Source organism: Culex quinquefasciatus, chromosome 3 (genome assembly GCF_015732765.1).
Source record: "Culex quinquefasciatus strain JHB chromosome 3, VPISU_Cqui_1.0_pri_paternal, whole genome shotgun sequence".
Taxonomy (NCBI): domain Eukaryota; kingdom Metazoa; phylum Arthropoda; class Insecta; order Diptera; family Culicidae; genus Culex; species Culex quinquefasciatus.
In genome coordinates this window covers 117354009-117372469 of record NC_051863.1, presented here as the reverse complement: position 1 = coordinate 117372469, position 18461 = coordinate 117354009, and the positions used below count along the sequence as shown (strand labels likewise).

Here is an 18461-nt window from a genome sequence, read left to right as displayed (position 1 = left end):
CAGTCCATCTCAGTATTGCATCCACCTGCTGCTGAGCGACAGTTCACAGCTGGCGTTCATCGAGACGCTGGACAGTGCCCTGCAACTTCTGAGCGGCCATCTCGCGTTCGGATCGATCTACGTGTCCGGAACGTACGACCCGGCGGACAACAAGCACCCCCCGAAAGAGCTGATCCGCAACCTAAACGTGCACATCAAATATCTCAACAATGAGACCGTCAAGAACTTTATCGGCACGGACAACCTGCCGATCCGGTGCTGTGGCTTCTACGTGCACGATCAGCGCGAGTGGATCGACTTCTTCCGCACGCTGGAACCCCTCCAGGGTCAGTGCATCGAAACGGGCCGCCGGTTGGTAACGGTGCTGAACGACATCCGCAACCTGGAGGTCCAGGGGACGCCCCCGACCCGCCGTCAGCTACACTCCCAGCACCGGGCCCTGAGTCGGGCCCTCATGGACTCGGACCTGCAGAACCTCCGGCGTAAAGGACCAAATACCATACAACGACTTCAGGACAAGCTAACCGTTATCAACAACAAACAAACGCTTAAACAAACCAAAAATTTAGTTAGGAACTCTAGTAGTAGTCTCGTAGACAGTAGTAGCAGCGGCAAGCTGGCCACCGCCACCGGCAACGGAACCCAAGATACCAAGGACCTCATCAACGCGCGGCTCTCCGAGGTGATCACCATCTTCCAGGAGGTCGACCGGGCGGCCCGCAAGCTCGAGCAGCTCACCGAGCAAAGGAGAGAAAGACTAAGGGAAATGACCCGGCAGCGCGCCCTGGACGACGAGATCAATGAGGTAAATTGGGCGGGCTTGGGCTTGGAACCTTTGGCGAGATGTTTTTCTAGCTGCTCATATCGCAGGCTGCGTCGTGTTAATTTTGATCGACATACGGACGAACGTTGGAATCGCAAATTAAACGATATTGAAGCCATTCTAGCGATGGAACACTACATTTTCGCTTCGATCGAATATTGTTAGATTATTGCATAAATGAAACATAAAGTCTTGGTCTGAACTATATAAAAATAAAATAACGAATTAAAAATTTCATCAAAATAGTAAAATATATGCAGACGTTAGAGGCTAATCATTTTATAACCCAAAATTTAACTCTTTGAAAAACATGCATTGCATTGGTGAACTGTCATAATATTATGAGTTCTGTTGTTATCAATCTCATGAAAAAGTATGTTTTATGCCAGCTATTTGTAGCTGAATTAGTATTTCTAGAGATCTTCTCGATATCAATATTTCTCTCGACGCTGCCTTAAATATCGGCATCGAGAGAGTCCACTGTACATTCTTGCGTTTTTTGCAATTTGTTCCATCGTTGCTCTGCGTTTTCTTTCAATGCAGTTTTGTTCTTTAACAAGCTTTTTGAAGTTTTGTTTAATAAAGAAAAAATATGCATGTGTTATGACCACGGCTTCGTCACGACTGTCATCCACATTTTTCGTTTTTAGTTTAGTGTATTTTAATATATTGCTTGGATGGTCAAGTTAAACCTTTTAATATTTTGATATTATAATTGTTATATGTGGAGAAACTTACTTAATACTTGTAATTATCTCAAATTTATATGCAAAAGATAGTGAAAACTCACAAAAATAATTTGGAAAATATTTATGTATGTATTTCATACGACCTTTTCAAAAAACCACACGTAAACAATATTGACAGCACCTCTGGTGACTTCAGAAAACTGCTCAAAAATCTAGCTTAACATTTCAAAAAGTCGCATGAAAACTAAAAATGGCGTTTTGACCGTGTCTGGACCAAAGAGCCTATGTCTGAAAATATTTTTATCGGATTCCTCGGAAAATTTCAAATATCATATCAAAAAAATTGGCGATGTCGAACCGTATGTTTCGTAGATATGATTTTAAAAAAATAAAAACTGAGTTTTTCGACGCGCCACGCGCAAAAACGGAAAAATTGCGAAATCGGCAAAAAATCAACTTTTTCACTAAAACTGCGATAACTTTAAAATTTCAGCGATGACCTATAGATGCTTGGGTATCAAAATTTTCGTAATTGAAAGAGGCAACTTTTGGTACCATAACATCTATAGGTCATCGCTGAAATTTTAAAGTTATCGCAGTTTTAGTGGAAAAAGTTGATTTTTTGCCGATTTCGCCATTTTCCCGTTTTTGCGCGTGGCGCGTCGAAAAACTCAGTTTTTATTTTCAAAAAATCATATCTCCGAAACATACTGTTGGACATCGCCAATTTCGCTGGAAGTATTCAATCAGTTATCTGCACTTCCTAAAACATTCTAAATAATAAACATTTTCTTAAATAGAGTTTTAAAATGCCTGTTAAACATCTTGTGGATTGTATGAATTAAAAAATCATTGTTTAAATACACTGAGGAGCAATTTGACAATATTTGTTTTGAAATTTCACGACATTTCACGGAATAAGGAAAAATCACTAGTCACTCTATCCAATTATCAATTTCTCTCCAAGTAAGTGTCCAAAGAAAACTTTGATGAAGATTGTTTTTGGAGCAACATTTGAAAAGGGCGCATAAGCATTTTGACAGCTGCAACTGTTTTGCAAATTCCAATACAACAAGTAACTATCTATCAAACCCCGAAGTGTTGAGAGAAAACTGGCGAGGAAAGCTTCGAGATTTTAATAAAAAGATTCCTGAAGCTTGAGAATCAGCAAAATAGTTCAAACTGTCAAAATGCTTATCCTCCCTATTTTCGTATTGCTCCAGGTTTCATCGCTGACCAGAGCAATCACAAAATAAAAAGAAGCTTCAAAAACATAATGGAGCATTTCCATTCGAGCAGTTTTTGCTTTTTTTCTTCAATGTATTCCTTATGGGAGAACTGTCCTTTCTACCACTTGAATCCGGTCATCCATTGAAGAAAATACTCCAAAATTAGATTATTAAGAGTTTGGTGGTGTGACTAAAGGAGGTATTAGACTATCACAAACAAACAAACTCGCACTTTTTCGTGTCATGACATTGCCAATTACTTTTAAAGTGTTGAGGATGGCGGCGACCGCGTTTTAAATCAAAATAACTAGTTACAGCTGTTCCCCACGAAGACCACCCCACAAAGACATTGAATTAGAAAATGTTTTAAAAAAATATGTAAAGATCTGTGGTACTAAATATTTTTCTTAAAAAGACTGCGCAGACTCAACTCAAGGAGAAGCATAAACTTGAAGCACGGACGTGTGTGCACCTCAAATTTTTCAAAAATATTTAGACAGGGTCGAATGGTTTTTCTCTAAATTTTGTATGAAAGATTATGGCGGTTCGTTGCTGTTGCATAAACGCCAAAATTGCAAACAGATTTAATTATTGATAACACCAATAATTAAATCTGATTGTCTAAGACATCACTTAGTTTTTTAAAAAGAATTTGGCTACTTTTGTTTACTCTTTATTATAGTAAAGTTCATTGTTGTTCACCGTTAAACCGATTTTAGGTAAAAATGGACAGATTGTACCGTTCTAAACTTTACCGATTTTCAACTACCAAATTCGTTGAAGTAGTCTATATTATGTATAGATTAAATATGATAGTTTGTTAAGAAATTACCATTGTATATGCCCTTTCAAAAAAAATCTCAGATTCAGATCAGAAGCTGAGTCAATACTAAAAAAAGCAAAATCCTTAACTGGAAGTTTGCTGAGCAACTGTGAGGTATTCATGATACAATTGACCGTTACTTATTATAAAATGTACACGTTTGGTAAGTATTGACAATTGATAGGTTTTTAGTGGGATTTTGGTTGTGGACGCTATTGTATTTAAGGTTTACTAACTACACAGTCCAACAGAAAACCAAACAAATCTTTCTAGTCTCTGGGATTAAATTGTCTTCCGTTTACTTTGGATTCAGCTACCAAATTTTGTCGGTCTGTGTTTTTAAATAAATATTTATTTTATTAAATTACGGGTTATTTCGGTGTATATATACAAAAGCAAAATCTGAAATAACTGTAAATATATCGTTGATAACAAAAAAAAGATAGTAAAACCTTTTCAGACTATTCTAACAGACTTTCGCGGATATTAGTTTGCTCTAACGACGATGATTTTCAATGTTTGATCAAACACGCTGTCAGTAAGGTTAACTCTATAACCTGATTGTTTAACGCAGTAGATTGTATAGATTTTCAAACATTTGTCGGATTCCAATGTATAAGATTGGTTCCGACCCACCCAAATCCCGCACGTGCACCAAGCAAGCATTCTCACACCCGTCCTTCTAATCGCAGGTCATCTCATGGATCCGGAACGAGGGCAGCAACACGTTGCAGACCTTCAACGAGCCGTCCGCGCTGGAACGTCCGGACCGTATTCGGGAGCTCAGTCAAGAGTTTGATAAGTTTTACTACGTCACGATGCGACACCTCACCAAGGGCAAGGACCTGTACGATGCGTCCGCCGAGCTGGAGATCTTGAAGGAGACGCTCAAGCTGCTCAAAGACTGCACCGATCAGCATCGGGAACGGCTTGAGCGAACTCGAGAACGGATGGAGGGAGCGTTGAGGTTGCACGAGGTGTTGGAGAAGTCGGTGGTTGATCCCGCTGGGCATGGGGAGTTGATGAAGTTGGCGGAGTTGGTGGATGTTCCGGCTTTGGCGGAACAGTACCGCAAGTTGATGACGGTCAGTAGTAATATTAAAAGCGACAACAGAGATACCAACACCACCAGTACCAGTGATAACATCAGCCTAGATATAAGTATGTCGGATGACACGATCACGGCAACGAGTACGCCGGAAAAGGTCAAGCCCCAGCAGATGGTTCCGACGTTGATTGAGCCGGGAATGCAGCACCGCTGCAAGTCGGACCACGGTCATCATCACCATCACGAGGACGAGGAAGAGCAGTCCAAGATGGCCGACTCGGGTCTCGGAGGTTGCGATCGCTGCGAGGGCAACGAGAAGCTCGAGCGAACCTGCTCGTGTCAGAGCTTGAACGACCCGAAGAATGCCTGGTAAGTTCTAACGGATGACTGTCTGCTTGGAGTAGAGTGTTCACGGTTCGATTTGATTTACTTTCAGCAACAACGGCGATGACCTGGACGAGGACTGCTTTGAAGGGATTTCAAAGCCAAGCCTGGATCTACAGATACCGCTGCAAGCTAACGCGCACTTGTACTGTCACGCGTCCAACTTGCAGCTGGACTACGAGGAGAACAATATCTTCGACCAGAAGACGCAGAAGTGAGTGCGGTCACTTGAACTCCTATCGTGTAGCAATGATACTTAACGATCTTTTTCTTCTTCCCCCTTCCCGCAGAACGCTTCTATTGATCATGCGCGAGATGATTGGAACAGAACGCGACTACGTGCGATCGCTGCAGTACGTGATCGAGAACTACACCCAGGAGCTGCTACGCGAAGACATCCCGCAGGCCTTGCGCGGCCAGCGGAACGTTATCTTCGGTAACATCGAGCGGATATGCGAGTTCCACCAGCAGCACTTCCTGGTCGAGCTGGAGAGGTAAGAAGAGAAGGTCCAGCCAGCCAGGGAACGGCGTTGACTAACATCTCGGTATCGTTTCACTTCCAGCTGCGAGCACCACCCGATCAAGGTGGGCAGTGCGTTCCTGCGGCACGAGGCCAAATTCTACCTGTACGCGTTGTACAACAAGAACAAACCAAAGAGCGACTCGCTGATGAGCGAAAACGGCACGCAGTTCTTCAAGGCCAAGCAGATGGAACTGAACGACAAGATGGATCTGGCGTCGTATCTCCTCAAACCGGTCCAGCGGATGGGCAAGTACGCCCTGCTGCTGCAGCAGCTGATGAAGGCCTGTGCCACGGCTCAGGTAGGTTTAATCGACTCACCTGTTATTATCTCTTACTTATGTGTTTTTGATTTCACAGAACATCGCCAACCCGGAGGTCCTGGAAGACCTGGAACAGCTTCAGAAAGCGGAAGAGATGGTCCGGTTCCAGCTGCGGCACGGTAATGACCTGCTCGCAATGGACTCTCTGCGCGATTGCGACGTAAACGTAAAGGAGCAGGGTCGGCTTCTACGGCAGAACGAGTTCCTCGTCTGGGAGGGAAAAGCCGGCAAGAAATCGCTCCGGCAGGTATTCCTCTTCGAAGAGTTGGTCCTGTTCAGCAAGGCACGACGATTTCCGGATCGGAAGGTATGTCCAAAAAATCTTAAGGTGATAGATCATCGCTTTAATCGACTTTTTCCCCCACGTTAGAACTTGGACATTTACATCTACAAGAACAGCATTAAAACGGCCGACATCGGGCTTACGGCGCACGTCGGCGACTCGCCGTACAAGTTCGAGATTTGGTTCCGCAAGCGAAAGCCCGGCGACACCTGGACGCTGCAGACGATGAGCGAGGACATTAAGAACGCCTGGACGGACGAGATTTCCAAGCTGCTGTGGAAGCAGGCCAAGCGGAACCGCGAGATTCGGATGGCGGAGATGTCCTCGATGGGCATCGGCAGCAAACCATGTCTGGACATCCGACCCAGCCAGGATCAGATCAGTGATCGGTCGATCAGTATTTCCATGTTTGGCAAAAGTAATTAGATCATGTGACGCTTTCTTATCCCTCGTACTAATTTCCTATTCTTTTAGCGCCCAAACTTCGCAACTCCTTCATCGGTACGCTTCCGTCGGAGTCGAAAAGTTCGAAACGCCCGCAGTCGATCATCTCGGTGAGCAGCAGCGGCAGCTCCTCGGGCAGTTCCGTGGCGAGTACGTCCAACGGAATGATGACGACGGGCAGTGTCGTGGGAAGCAGTTCGGCCGTGTCGTCCGGGTGTAGCACGAGCAGCAGCAGTAGCAGCAGTACGACGGCCAGCATCACCACCTGTAAGCGGCTAACGCTCAGCATCACCGATCCCAACGCTCCGGCGCCTCTGAAGACCAACTTTAAGAAACATCAACGCTCGACCACGCTCGTGAGCCAATGTTCAATGGGTAGGTAGCGTTCATTCTATTTTTTAGGTTAATGCCTTCGTACTTATGGCCTCTAAAACATACTTCAAGGCTTATTCACCAACATGGGTTTGATTTGACAAAAGGCTTTCGGAACTGTGATCAATTGCGAGTTAGGCCAATGAAATGACAAGTGGCAGGTCTTCCGGGATGTTTCTAAAGATTTAAGGTACTTCACATTTATATTGCACAGTCAAGAAAAGGGAGTTTCTACATCCTATTTTGAAGGACGCCTTAAAAGGATCATCGTCGAATTCGTAGTCGCTTGTTGCGGTCCTCCTGCTATCTTCTTCATCAAGGCATGATCAAAACTAGATAATTGCACAAAACGTACTTACTTCAATGTTAACAAGTCGACATTCTGGTTAGATTGGCATCCGGATGGAATGTTTTTCTAGCTTGTGTTCGATCTTCCCAAGCACGATGTCAAATGTATCGAAGTCCATTCGTACCGTTTTGACAGAATACTTCGGATCCCGATCCGCTGGAACTTTATGTCGTACAGACCTTGCTCCTCTCTTGACTCGTTAGCCAGACATACAAACCATTTCCTATGATAGGTGCTCCTTTTGGTCCGATTTGCACGGTCTCTAATAACGGCCGAAATGTCACAACATAAGAACAAATAACACGTTGCATGGCAACCGAAATGCGGGGTTCATTTTCGTTGAATGTGTGCTGCGTTTCAAAACGCGTCAACGTTTTTTGTTCAAACAGAGCGTTGCGTCAACATTGGACGGAGTTTAGCTTAACTCAACCGCTTTAACGAATTTTTCGCCGTCGTTGTTGTTACAACGTTCACATGGCTTAACCTGAGACCGTTCTCAGCACGCTAAAAGATATATTGAATACTAGAACACTCATAAACTTTGAGGGATGTTTCACCGACGGTCGTCATCTTCAGACAAGAATCCTGATAAAGTACGCCATCCATTTCTATATACAGCTTTTTTGCACCTGGCTCTTCAAAAAAAAGGTTCATAATCTTGCCCATGACAAGTTGCTGGATTTGTTGTTTTTCAGAACGGTTTTGCAATTCTTGCACTTTGCCGATCCGTCTTCTCGTTCATAAAATTGCCGTTCGGAAGTTAGCGGCAGAGACATCTTTTCTCGGTGACAAGCAAACTTGACCTGATGAAATTAGGCAAAGGGTGTTCTAACATCTTACCGTTCAAAGGTTCGCGTACTTTGATTGGAATGTTATTTAGACATATTGACATCGTTTTCAACAATAGCTGTCAAATCGCACCACAAATCCACTGCATTTCAAACCTAATAAAACCCCCTTTGCTTCTCTTCCAGAAAGTGGCATCATAGCAGATATTTCTCTAAGTCCGGACGAGGCCCTGGAGAACCCCCTTTGGCCCCAACAGCAGCAAAAGTATCACACCCTGTTGAAAAAGTCCCACAGCGTTGCTTCCACCAGCCAGGAGCACAACCACAAACCAAACAGCACCGAAGACAACACCAACAAACCGAAACCAATAGAGCTGCAACTGAGCAGCAACAACAACAACCACAATGCTTCTAGTGCCAGCCTGAGCAGCGGCACCAACACCACGAACGCCTCCTCCGACACCATTACCGTCCACCTGTGAGAGCTGCAGTTGACCCGAATCGCCCCGGTTCTTGTTTTTGTACAAATCCAGAATACTGCAGCTGACGAAAGCTAGCCTGGCTAATCCTGCACGAAAGTGTGATTATATCTCTAACCTATCGAAACTGAAATGCTTTTATGCACATGGCAGTATATCAATTCATCTGATACGATTGTGTGTGTGTATTGTGAGTGTACCTTTTTGCAGATTAGAGATAAGAAGAAGAATAAAACTAGCTAAATGATCAGTTCTTTGATTGGATCCGCCCGAGCGCGACACTCGTCTTATTTATATGACTTAAGAAATCTATTAAATTATCCGCCGATGTCGGCCAAGGCTTGACGAAGAGGTCACCAAAATAATCGTTGCGAAACTATATATTAGCAAGTTCAGAAATAACACGTTAGAGAGACTATATAGAGAGAAACTAAAGCTAGCGCTAACATATTCAGCAGTCTAGGTTAGTCCCTGCGAGCAAGCCATTATTTTGAACCATTGTCCTTATAAAAACAAACAAAACGTTTCGTAAAGCTTTCGTCTCTACCCGTGGGTAGGAAAAGAATACGCTAAGCTTTAAACTTTAAGGCAGTTTACGACAGTATGATTTTTTTAGAGAAGATAACTGCAAGTATTCCTTACTGAGAGTATATTATTGTCAAGGTATTGTAATCGTACGTGTCTTTTACTCTTTTGCTTGAATATTTAAGTGATAATTTATGAACAACCAGAACTAAAACAACATTGTTAAGCTAGGATTATGGCGTCTCGACATGAATCTCCAAGAAACATTACCGATTGAAGTTTTGTGTTTTTATATATTTTTTTCGTTTTAAATTCCTCTTGCTATTGTTAGTTTAAACCTGTATTTGTATATTTTTTTTCCTTATCTATCCTGCATGTATATTTAAATTTAAAATATAGATGTATCCACATAAAGCTATTAAAACATTTTATTTACTACTAATAAAACGACGTGTTTCATTTAACTGCGAAAGAAATGATTAGTTTGCTGAAAGAAAAAGCCAACTCCGTTACCTTAGGGCATCTCCAGCGCTGGGGTGCAAATCAAATTTGCACCCGGCTCATGAATACCGAGATCAAATTTGCCACCTTGAAAAAATTCCGTCATCCCCACCGCTAGGGTAGCAAATTTGCCACCGAAACAAGCCCACCGCGGGGGGCAAATATGGGTTTTTATAATTATTTGCTCTCGTTTACCTTCAAAATCAATAATTATGTGTTGATTCATGCCTAGAAATGCTAAAAGTTTATTAAACTTTTTAATCCTATTGAAAATTTCAAAGAATTTCATTTTTCGAAAATGTCGGAAGTTAAATCATTTGCTACCCGATTTGATTCCCACCAAATTTGCTCTCGAGTTTGCCTCCGAGTCTCCCACCGCGCGTAGCAAAGCAGGTATCAAATTTGATCTCAAGTTCATCTGTAGAAGAAAAATATGTGTTGGTACCTGTCGGGTACTCATTTTCTGATACCCGACAAGTACCGGCAAGCCGGGGGCAAAATTTTGAATGCGTGTTTCGGAGATTTTTGTATGTCTGCTATTGTGTATGATTCAAATATCCAAAAATTCAAAAAATTCAAAAATTCAGAAATTCAAAAATTTAAAAATTCAAAAATTCAAAAATTTAAAAATTCAAAAATTCAAATATCCAAAAATTCAAAAAAATCAAAAATTCAGAAATTCAAAAATTTTATAAATTTAAATTTCAAAAATTTAAAAATTTAGAAATTCAAAATTTTTAAAATTTCAAAAAATAAAATTTCAAAATTTGAAAATTTAAAAATTCAAAAATTTAAAACTTTCAGAATTCGACGGTAACATTTCAAAAGGCATCATGTACATTTTGACACTTTCTGGGTTCTTGCATATTCTGAAAGTACTCCTAATAAGCTACCTCTCCACCAAAAACCAGTAAAGTCTATTTAATCATGATTTTAAATAAAATAACATAAACAAAATCTCTGCCATCAGCAATCCCTGTTTATATAGCCCTGTCAACCTGTCAAACAAGACTACATGAACCTCGTGATGAAAAAAAAGCATCATGAACAAAGCGCCATGTGCATTCGGCGAAGAAAAACGAATCATAACAAAGCGCCCCCCTCAATGACAGCAGGGTGATTTCGACGTTGGTGATTTCAAAAGGGGTTATGTTTGTTTTTCTCAAATAAAATTACGGAAATGATGTTTTATTGAATTTGGATGATCAAGTATCAATAAAAGCAACGTTTTTCATCGTTTGTTAGGCCGATGCAAATATTTAAAAAAGTTTTTGTCCCTCGGCCCTGGCCCTGGGGGGGGGGGGCATAGTCTTCACATTTAAATGAAAAAAGTGTTTTAAAATGCATTTTACACTAGATCAGTTGTTTTGCAATCATTGGTTTTCAAAAAATCTAAGATCTGACAAAATCAAAAATTGTATCGAAAAAAAAGATTTTGCATCGATAATTTTCAAAAAACCTTAAGATTTTTTAATAAACCCAAACATGCTTAAAATGATTTTAAACGCAGGAGAATGTATTTTAATCTGATTTCAGCTGGTTGCACTTGAATTTTCATTGAAATTTGGAAGTTTATTGTAAAAATATTTTTTTGCCCCCTGATTTTTCGGGCCAATTTTGAAGGGGGGGAGGTGCCAAAAACTTTTAAAAATATTTGTACCAGCCTTATCATTAGAACATCTTATTTTGCTTTTATATTAAAATGGGAATTGAAAATGGATGCTCAACATTCAAATGCGGTTTTCTCAAAACGCATGGTTTGTACATGATGCTTTTGAAATGTTGTCGAATTTCAAAATTCTAAAATGAAAAGTACAAAAATCCGAAATTCAAAATTCATAACTTCTAGAATTCCAAAATTCTAAAATTCAAAAATACATAAAAATCCGAAATTTAAAATTCAACAAAACAAAAACTCAAAAATGCGTTTTGAAAGATTATAATTTGTTTTTGATTTTATTTAAACTTTTCATTTTTTTTTCATTTAAATTTTTTTATATTTTTTTATTAATGAATTTTTGAATTTTTTGAGTTTTTGAATTTCTAAATTTTTGAATTCTTGAATTTTTGAGTTTTTAAATTTTTGAATGTTTGAATTTTTGAATTTTTGAATTTTTGAATTCTTGAATTTTTGAATTTTTAAATTTTTGAATTTTTAAATTTTTGTATTTTTTAATTTGTTTATTTTTTTAAATTTATTTAATTTTTTTAAATTGTTTAAAATGTTTTTAATTTTTTTAAACTTTTTAATTTTTTTTAATTTTTTTAATTTTTTTTAAATTTTTTTAATTTTTTTGATTTTTTTTTACTTTTTTTGAATTTTTTTTTTACTTTTTTTTAATTTTTAAATTTTTTTTAATTGTTTTAAATTTTTAATTTTTTTAATAATTTTTTTTACATTAAAAAAAAAACAAAAAAAAATTTTTTTCCGTGCATCATTCAATTTTCCGTGCATCATTCCATTTGCCACAGTAGCAAACCAGCAGCATAGCGGGTAGCAAAGAGAAATCCCGAAGAACTGAGAGCAAATTTGCTACCGCGACAGGTACCGCGGTGGGGTTGACGTCGGGTGCAAATTTGATTTGCTTCGATGTTTGCTACCCGCGCTGGAGATGCACTTAGCGAGCCTGACTTATGTTGTTGTTGTTGTTGTTGATTTTATTAGCACTCAAGCTCAAGAAAAAAGGGAATTTCCGTACAAATTCCCCCTTTTTCTTGAGCGTGGGAATTTAGGTGTTAGGGCAACTTTAATCCTATGTTGCTGTCATTAAGTCTGACTTAGCTATATCTAAACTCGGTTGGTTGGTTTCTGTTGCAACAAGCGTAACTTGTGCATTTGCTGTGCCAGATGCTTTTCTAAGCAACTTCTTGTACAAATCGAAATGTTTTGGGTAAATTATGCCTAAGCTATTATATTAATATGAAGTATACTACCATCATTGAAGAAACTGCTATTATCCACTTCATGCGAAATCGAGATTTTTGCTTCAGGTAGTATATAGGATGGTCTATCTACAAGATCTGTCTTACTATTTTCTACACAAGTTCGCTTCAAATATTGCTTAAGGTAACCATCACTAGCTCGATGGGGTTGAAAAACGGTGCATATGCGGGAAGAAAAACTACGATGATTGATCTTAAATACTCAACAATGCCGTTTTAAGCGCCGTCTAAAATCCAAACGGAATACACTTCTGGGTGCTGCATCACTTTACCGGAAGTAACAAAGCTACGTACACACTCTAAAAAGGAATCTCGGTGAATGTTCCTGCTACTGAAAACGTTTCAAGCCTAAATGTTACAGTTTGGAGTAGGGTTGTTTCTCCGCCTCAGAATTAAGCATGTACACCGTTAGTTGTCGCAATCAGAAAAGAGGCTACCCCGTTCGTTTGACAACAGTTGGTGTCAAACCAGTGTATCGCATAGATGAGATTATCGGTCTTCGTGCCAATGCACCATACATTATAACCAATAAAACTAAGTAATGACACTCTCGGCTTCCGTACGAATTCTTCCATCCTTCCATATTATACGTTCGCCAACGGGTGAATACCCTTATTATCTACAGACGCCTCATCAATAAAAGCAAGGTTGTTGTAATCCCACGCAGCCAAGGACAAATCTTTCAAAAATCGATAATTTTCGTTTACTGGAAAACTGGACAGCACGTCGACCAATAACCTTCCACGTGAATCCGGCCATGGGTAAAATTTGGTGGACCGACGACACGCTTATCGGCTTGTTGAAGCGATGCTCGAATCTCATCTTCGCCTCGTCGAGTAGCAACACAGGACAGCTTTGATACAGCTGAACTATCCAAGCACGTTCTTCAGCTGTAAATTTCAAACTCGTCCGTTCTCTATCCTTCCGCGTATAGATTTGGTTCACATCATATCGTTGAATTCGATATTGTCGTCGGATTTACGCGAGCTAAATTTTGCTAAGTTTGAAGCAAAAGTAACCATACATACAATTGTGTATCACTTGACAGTTTACGACAACGACTTCTTATTATGTCAAAGCCTACCGCAATATCTTTCTGCGGCGATGATTTGGAGCGCAGGATTCTATTTTTTTTCCTAGAAATTATTGACAACTCCGATACCACTTGGTTACAAGCAGACTTGCATATTGACACGGAAGAGAGTCTTGTCTTGAGTTCAAGTTCGTCAAAGTTTGCGCAATTCATTTTATTAATTATTCCGCCGAGACTGAAAGGTGTCATGCCGAGCTTAAATTTGTCTGAACAAGAATAAATAGGAAGTTTTGGTGAGAAATCACTGGAGTATTTAAAATAACCATCGAATAGCATCCAAAATACGGCACGTATATTCAAAATACACACATACATAAAACACACAACACAATCTACTCACTCCTCCGGTCCCAACTCGCGCTCCACACCCGCCATCACCGCCTCAATCTCCTCGACCTGCGCCGTGATCTCCGCCACAAAGTCCTTCTTCTCGCGCAGCATCTCCTGGCAGCGTTCCAGCTTTTCCAGCATCAGCTTCTGCTTGTCCTGGGCGAGCCTCTCGACGGCCTTCCGGTTCTGCTCGCACTGTTCGCGCAGTTTTTCCAGCTCGCGTTCCATCTGGTGCCGTTCGTCCTGCTTCCGGTGCGATGCTTGGGAGTTTTCCGCGTTAACCGACGATAGCTGGCCGATGAGGGTTTCGCGCTGCTGCTGGAGGTGCTCATACCGGGTGGTCATCTCGGCGAGGGCCTTTTCGACGGAAGCGTGCTGGATTTGCAGGTCGGAGAGGTGGTGCTCGAGCTGGGACTTTTGCTCGCTGATGGTGGCGTACATCGCGGACTGTTGGTTCATTATTGCGGTCAGCTGGGTTTGGATGGTTTGGAGATCTGCGAGCAGTTCGGTGTAGTTTTCTGTTTTGAGGTCGATCGTGGGCGGATCGAATTCGACAAGGGGTTTGAGATTATCGGCGAACTGGTGGAGCTTTGTGTTGAGGTTTGCTATAAGGCTGAACTTTTGCTTGATAAGGCGAGAAACGGCAATCTGGTGGTCACAGGAAGCCTGTTCGAGCGTGCTGACCGCCAGTCGTTTTGCCGTAAAGAGACTCTTGTTGGCAGAGATGGCGTTCATTAGTTCGTCCCGCTCAAAGGCGGCCAGCTGTTGTCCGTTCACTTCCTGCTTGAGCATTTCAAACTTCTTCACCTTTGCGTAATAATCTTCTTGCTTGAGATAGTAATCTTCTTGGGCTTTGTTGGCCTGCCTTTGAAGCGATTTGACTTCCTCGGTCAACTTTGTCCTCAGCTTCTCTTGCTCATTGATGGCCCCGACGAGACCGTCCATGCTCTGCTCGCGACCGTGCTGTATGGTTCGGTTGTTGATGTCCGCCAACTCCTGTTCCAGCTCGGCGATCCGATCGCCGACTTGCTTCTGGTTCAACCCGTTCGTGCGGGCCTCCACCAGCCGATCGGTCAGCTCCTGAACCACATCACCAAATTCCTCCTCCCGTTTCAGATTCCACAAGCCAAAGCCCTCCTGGGTTCGCTCGTAAAAGAACTCCTGATACGCCGCCGACGAGAAATCTTCCAGCAGATTAGCGTCCGTTTTGAGCGGTACCACCTTGTGGTCAACGGCCGGCGCCAGCTGAATCAACCAGCCAATCATGACGATAATGTGGTTAATCGAGTGTGGCACATTAGGAGTCTTCAGCATCGACTTGTTCACAGTGAACGGGTACTCCAACTCGGCCATCGTTTTCATAATCACGTCGATAAAATTATTGTTCCCCATCTTGTACCGACTGCCGCCGATTTGCTTGAACAAGTGCGACATTATCAGCAGAAACTGCTTCGTGCTCATGGCCTTCAGATTCCTCCGCTCAACAAACTCGTGCGGCAGCTCCGGAATCGTCACCAAATAGTCGCAAATCCGCTCGCACTGGCCCGCCATCCAATCGCGATTATCCACCGGTGGGCGGTCCTTCTCAACGGTAGCCGGAACCGACGTCGCATTCTCGCAACTTTTCAACGGCGTCCGGGACGCCGCGGGAGTTGCACTCAGACTTCGCTTCGACGGTCGCAACTTGCGGACCGTGTTCGGGGTTCCTCCGACCACGTTCAACCGGTCCGTGGACGCCGATCGACGGTTCTCGGACAGCGCCGCCGCACCCAGACTGGCCTTGGACAGCTTCCGGATGGGTTGAGCGATGCGACTCAGGCTAAAAAAATAATATTATATTTTAAATTTGAACACTCTCAAGAACGGAAATCAGATTCTTACCGTTGGGCCGGCGGTTTCTTCATCGACGAAGGTGGCCCGGAAAAGTCAAACTCCTCCGTCCGCCGAGGCATTGTAGAGCGCTGCTTGGCTGTGGACATTTTGACCACCAAGAAATGCACTAAACCAATGCGAAAACTTTTTAAATTACATTAAAAATTCAGTTTATAAGAATTTCTAACCGACACTTGGCAAACCGTCACAAATCAGCTTGTTTTTGTTGCTTCTCTTTTTGCGCCTTTTGTTTTGCTTTCAAAACTTATCGACGGTTCGAAATGTGGCAGGATTGGATTCAAGGGGGCAGTGTCGATATAACTGTCTTGAGGAGGCTGTCCATATTTTTTTATTTCCTTGCAATAGAGTTATCTACGTGCGCATGTATTGCGTGTACGTACAAGAAAAAGATTGAGGTTAAATTTTGTACCGACCAGCAAAACAAATGGTGTGCTAGTGTGCGTGGGCTCGGGCTTAGATAACTCTATGGGTTGAAAATTTTATGAATCTAGCAAAACAATGTAATTGGGCCAATGTCGAAGTATCGAGGTTTTTAAGCGAAGATGGCGTTCGAATGGTGAACGCCCGAAATGTCAAAATCACGCAGTGGTACCAACATTACGGAACAAGTGTGCCATGGCATGACAGCCATATTTTTTTTCTAATGTTGGTGCTACTGCGCGATTTTGACATTTCGGGCGTTCACCATTCGAGCGCCATCTTCGCTTAAAAACCTGGATAAAAAAGAGTTTATAATCTAGGATCCAGGCACAGACAAACAGACGGGACACTCGAGTTCGGAACCATCGTCCTTCAATAACCAAGCCAAAACGGTTATTTCAAATGCAATTTAGCTTCGGCATCCACTCACCCGGCGCTGATGGCGCTGCTGTCGTGACAGCTCGCCCGTCTTTCCTCAGTGTGTGTAATGTGTTTTTGTTGTTGTAAAGTTGAGCGTGAGCACGTGGCAGCAAATGAAAACAAAACAAAATATGATAGAATTGGGTCCTAAAATGAAGCTTAGAGTGCTGATATTATTGTTTACAGCAATAAAGCTTATTTTTCTGAGTACAATGACCCTTTGTACGACCACAAAGAGTTTGAAATGGATTTTTAAATCAATTTTGAAAAATTATCCTCGCGGGCCTTCTTGACAGAAAAGCTCCTACTTGACAGCTCGTTCCAAGGGGACCATAGTTGATCAATCGGAAAAATGTTGTCTTGTCAATATTTTTTTTGCATTAAAATGAAAAAAAGTGATCAGAAATGGTTTTTAATCGTGTTTTTTACCGTTGTACATAAAAATTGTCATAGGGCTTTAGTACCCAATTCAGGAATTCTAACGGTGATCTATAATCCAGGCTTTGCGGGACAAGATTGGGGTAGCTTCGACCAGGGTCAGATGAGCGGCTGACTAGCGAGGACATACCCTTTACCCCACTATTAATCCGGTAGGCCTGCCGCTGCCGAGGCTGCTGATGAGGCGTCCGCTACTGCGGAGGAAGCCAACATTATTTAAATCAGCTGTTGATGATTACAATCGTTAAGGCTTGATTGTCTCACGCATACACTGACATGACACATGACAGTAATGGGTTTGTATTGGTATGTTTGGGCTGCGCTTCGGCATAAGCTCACCAGGCAGCGCTGGCGTCGCCGTGATTTGGTAGTTTGATGAAGGACGATGAATTTCAAAAATTATTTGTATGGAGAGTTACGTCTGTTTGTCTGTGCGGACAGCGTAACCATTCGGCCACGCACTGCCACCACATGACATGATGGCTAAATAGAGCCCGATCTCACGCACACTAGGTTTCGGTTAGAACAGACTCAGGCCAACAAAATGTGTACATCTTTTTCCAAATTTAAAAGCTTTAATTATCCTGGAGTTTTTTTTTTTTTTTTTGAAGGGTTCAATAAACCAAATTTTTCAGTTTTTACTTTTGGGTGTTTTTGAAACCGCCTTGAATCAGGGGTATTAAAAAACACCCAAAAAGGAAAAAATGAAACTTTGGTTTATTGGACCTGGTTTTATTTGATTTGATTTGATGTGATAAACAACAGGGCCACAAGGATGACCTACGTAGCGGTTGCCTAGAATTACAGTGGCTCAGACTTGCAATTCAGAGATTTGGAGAACATTTCAATTGGGTCCTAAAATGAAGCTTAGATTGCTGATATTATTGTTTACAGCGATAGAGCTTATTTTTCTGAGTACAATGACCCTTTGTACGACCACAAAGTAGTTAAAATGGATTTTTAAATCAATTTTGAAAAATTAACCTCGCGGTCTAACTCGCGGTCCTTCTTGACAGAAAAGCTCCTACTTGACAGCTCGTTCAAAGGGGACCATAGTTGATCCATCGAAAAAATGTTGTCTTGTCAAAAAAAAATTTTGCATTAAAATGAAAAAAAGTGATCAGAAATGGTTTTTAATCGTGTTTTTTATCGTTGTACATAAAAATTGAGATAGGGCTTTAGTACCCAATTGAGATCAATTCATAAGCCTTTACGGGGAGGGTCACGGTTTTGCTTCTTTTGCCAAAAACAGATTTGTAAAATATTATTATGCTATCAAGTTAAACTCATTTGCGTTTTTGTGATGTGCCCGAAAATCTTCAAAATCTGGCATGCCTGCCCAAA

At 41.6% G+C, this 18461-nt stretch overlaps 2 protein-coding genes across 2 annotated transcripts in view; one reads left to right on the top strand and one right to left on the bottom strand.

Annotated features, from left to right (window-relative positions):
• Positions 1–9520, top strand: part of LOC6035621 — a 720799-nt gene extending 711279 nt beyond the window's left edge. The window contains 9 exon segments of the mRNA XM_038262197.1: positions 4–805; positions 4257–4981; positions 5049–5210; positions 5287–5490; positions 5560–5818; positions 5877–6146; positions 6210–6540; positions 6597–6941; positions 8262–9520. Coding sequence (XP_038118125.1) covers positions 4–805; positions 4257–4981; positions 5049–5210; positions 5287–5490; positions 5560–5818; positions 5877–6146; positions 6210–6540; positions 6597–6941; positions 8262–8557 — 3394 coding nt within the window. The 3' untranslated portion in view covers positions 8558–9520.
• A 4353-nt stretch (positions 9521–13873) lies between these two features.
• Positions 13874–16057, bottom strand: LOC6035620 (kinetochore protein NDC80 homolog). Its single transcript, XM_001845717.2, has 2 exons — positions 15828–16057; positions 13874–15765 (listed from the first exon to the last, which is right to left on the bottom strand). Exons 1-2 carry the CDS (start codon positions 15923–15925, stop codon positions 13953–13955), a joined length of 1911 nt encoding a protein of 636 aa, XP_001845769.2. The 5' UTR covers positions 15926–16057; the 3' UTR covers positions 13874–13952.
• Between the last annotated feature and the right edge of the window lie 2404 nt (positions 16058–18461).

Coding starts and splice junctions, on each gene's coding strand:
- LOC6035620 (XM_001845717.2), bottom strand. CDS start 15,925: ATGTCCACAGCCAAGCAGCGCTCTACAATGCCTCGGCGGACGGAGGAG. Junction 15,766..15,827: donor AAGAAACCGCCGGCCCAACG/GTAAGAATCTGA, acceptor TTATTTTTTTAG/CCTGAGTCGCATCGCTCAAC.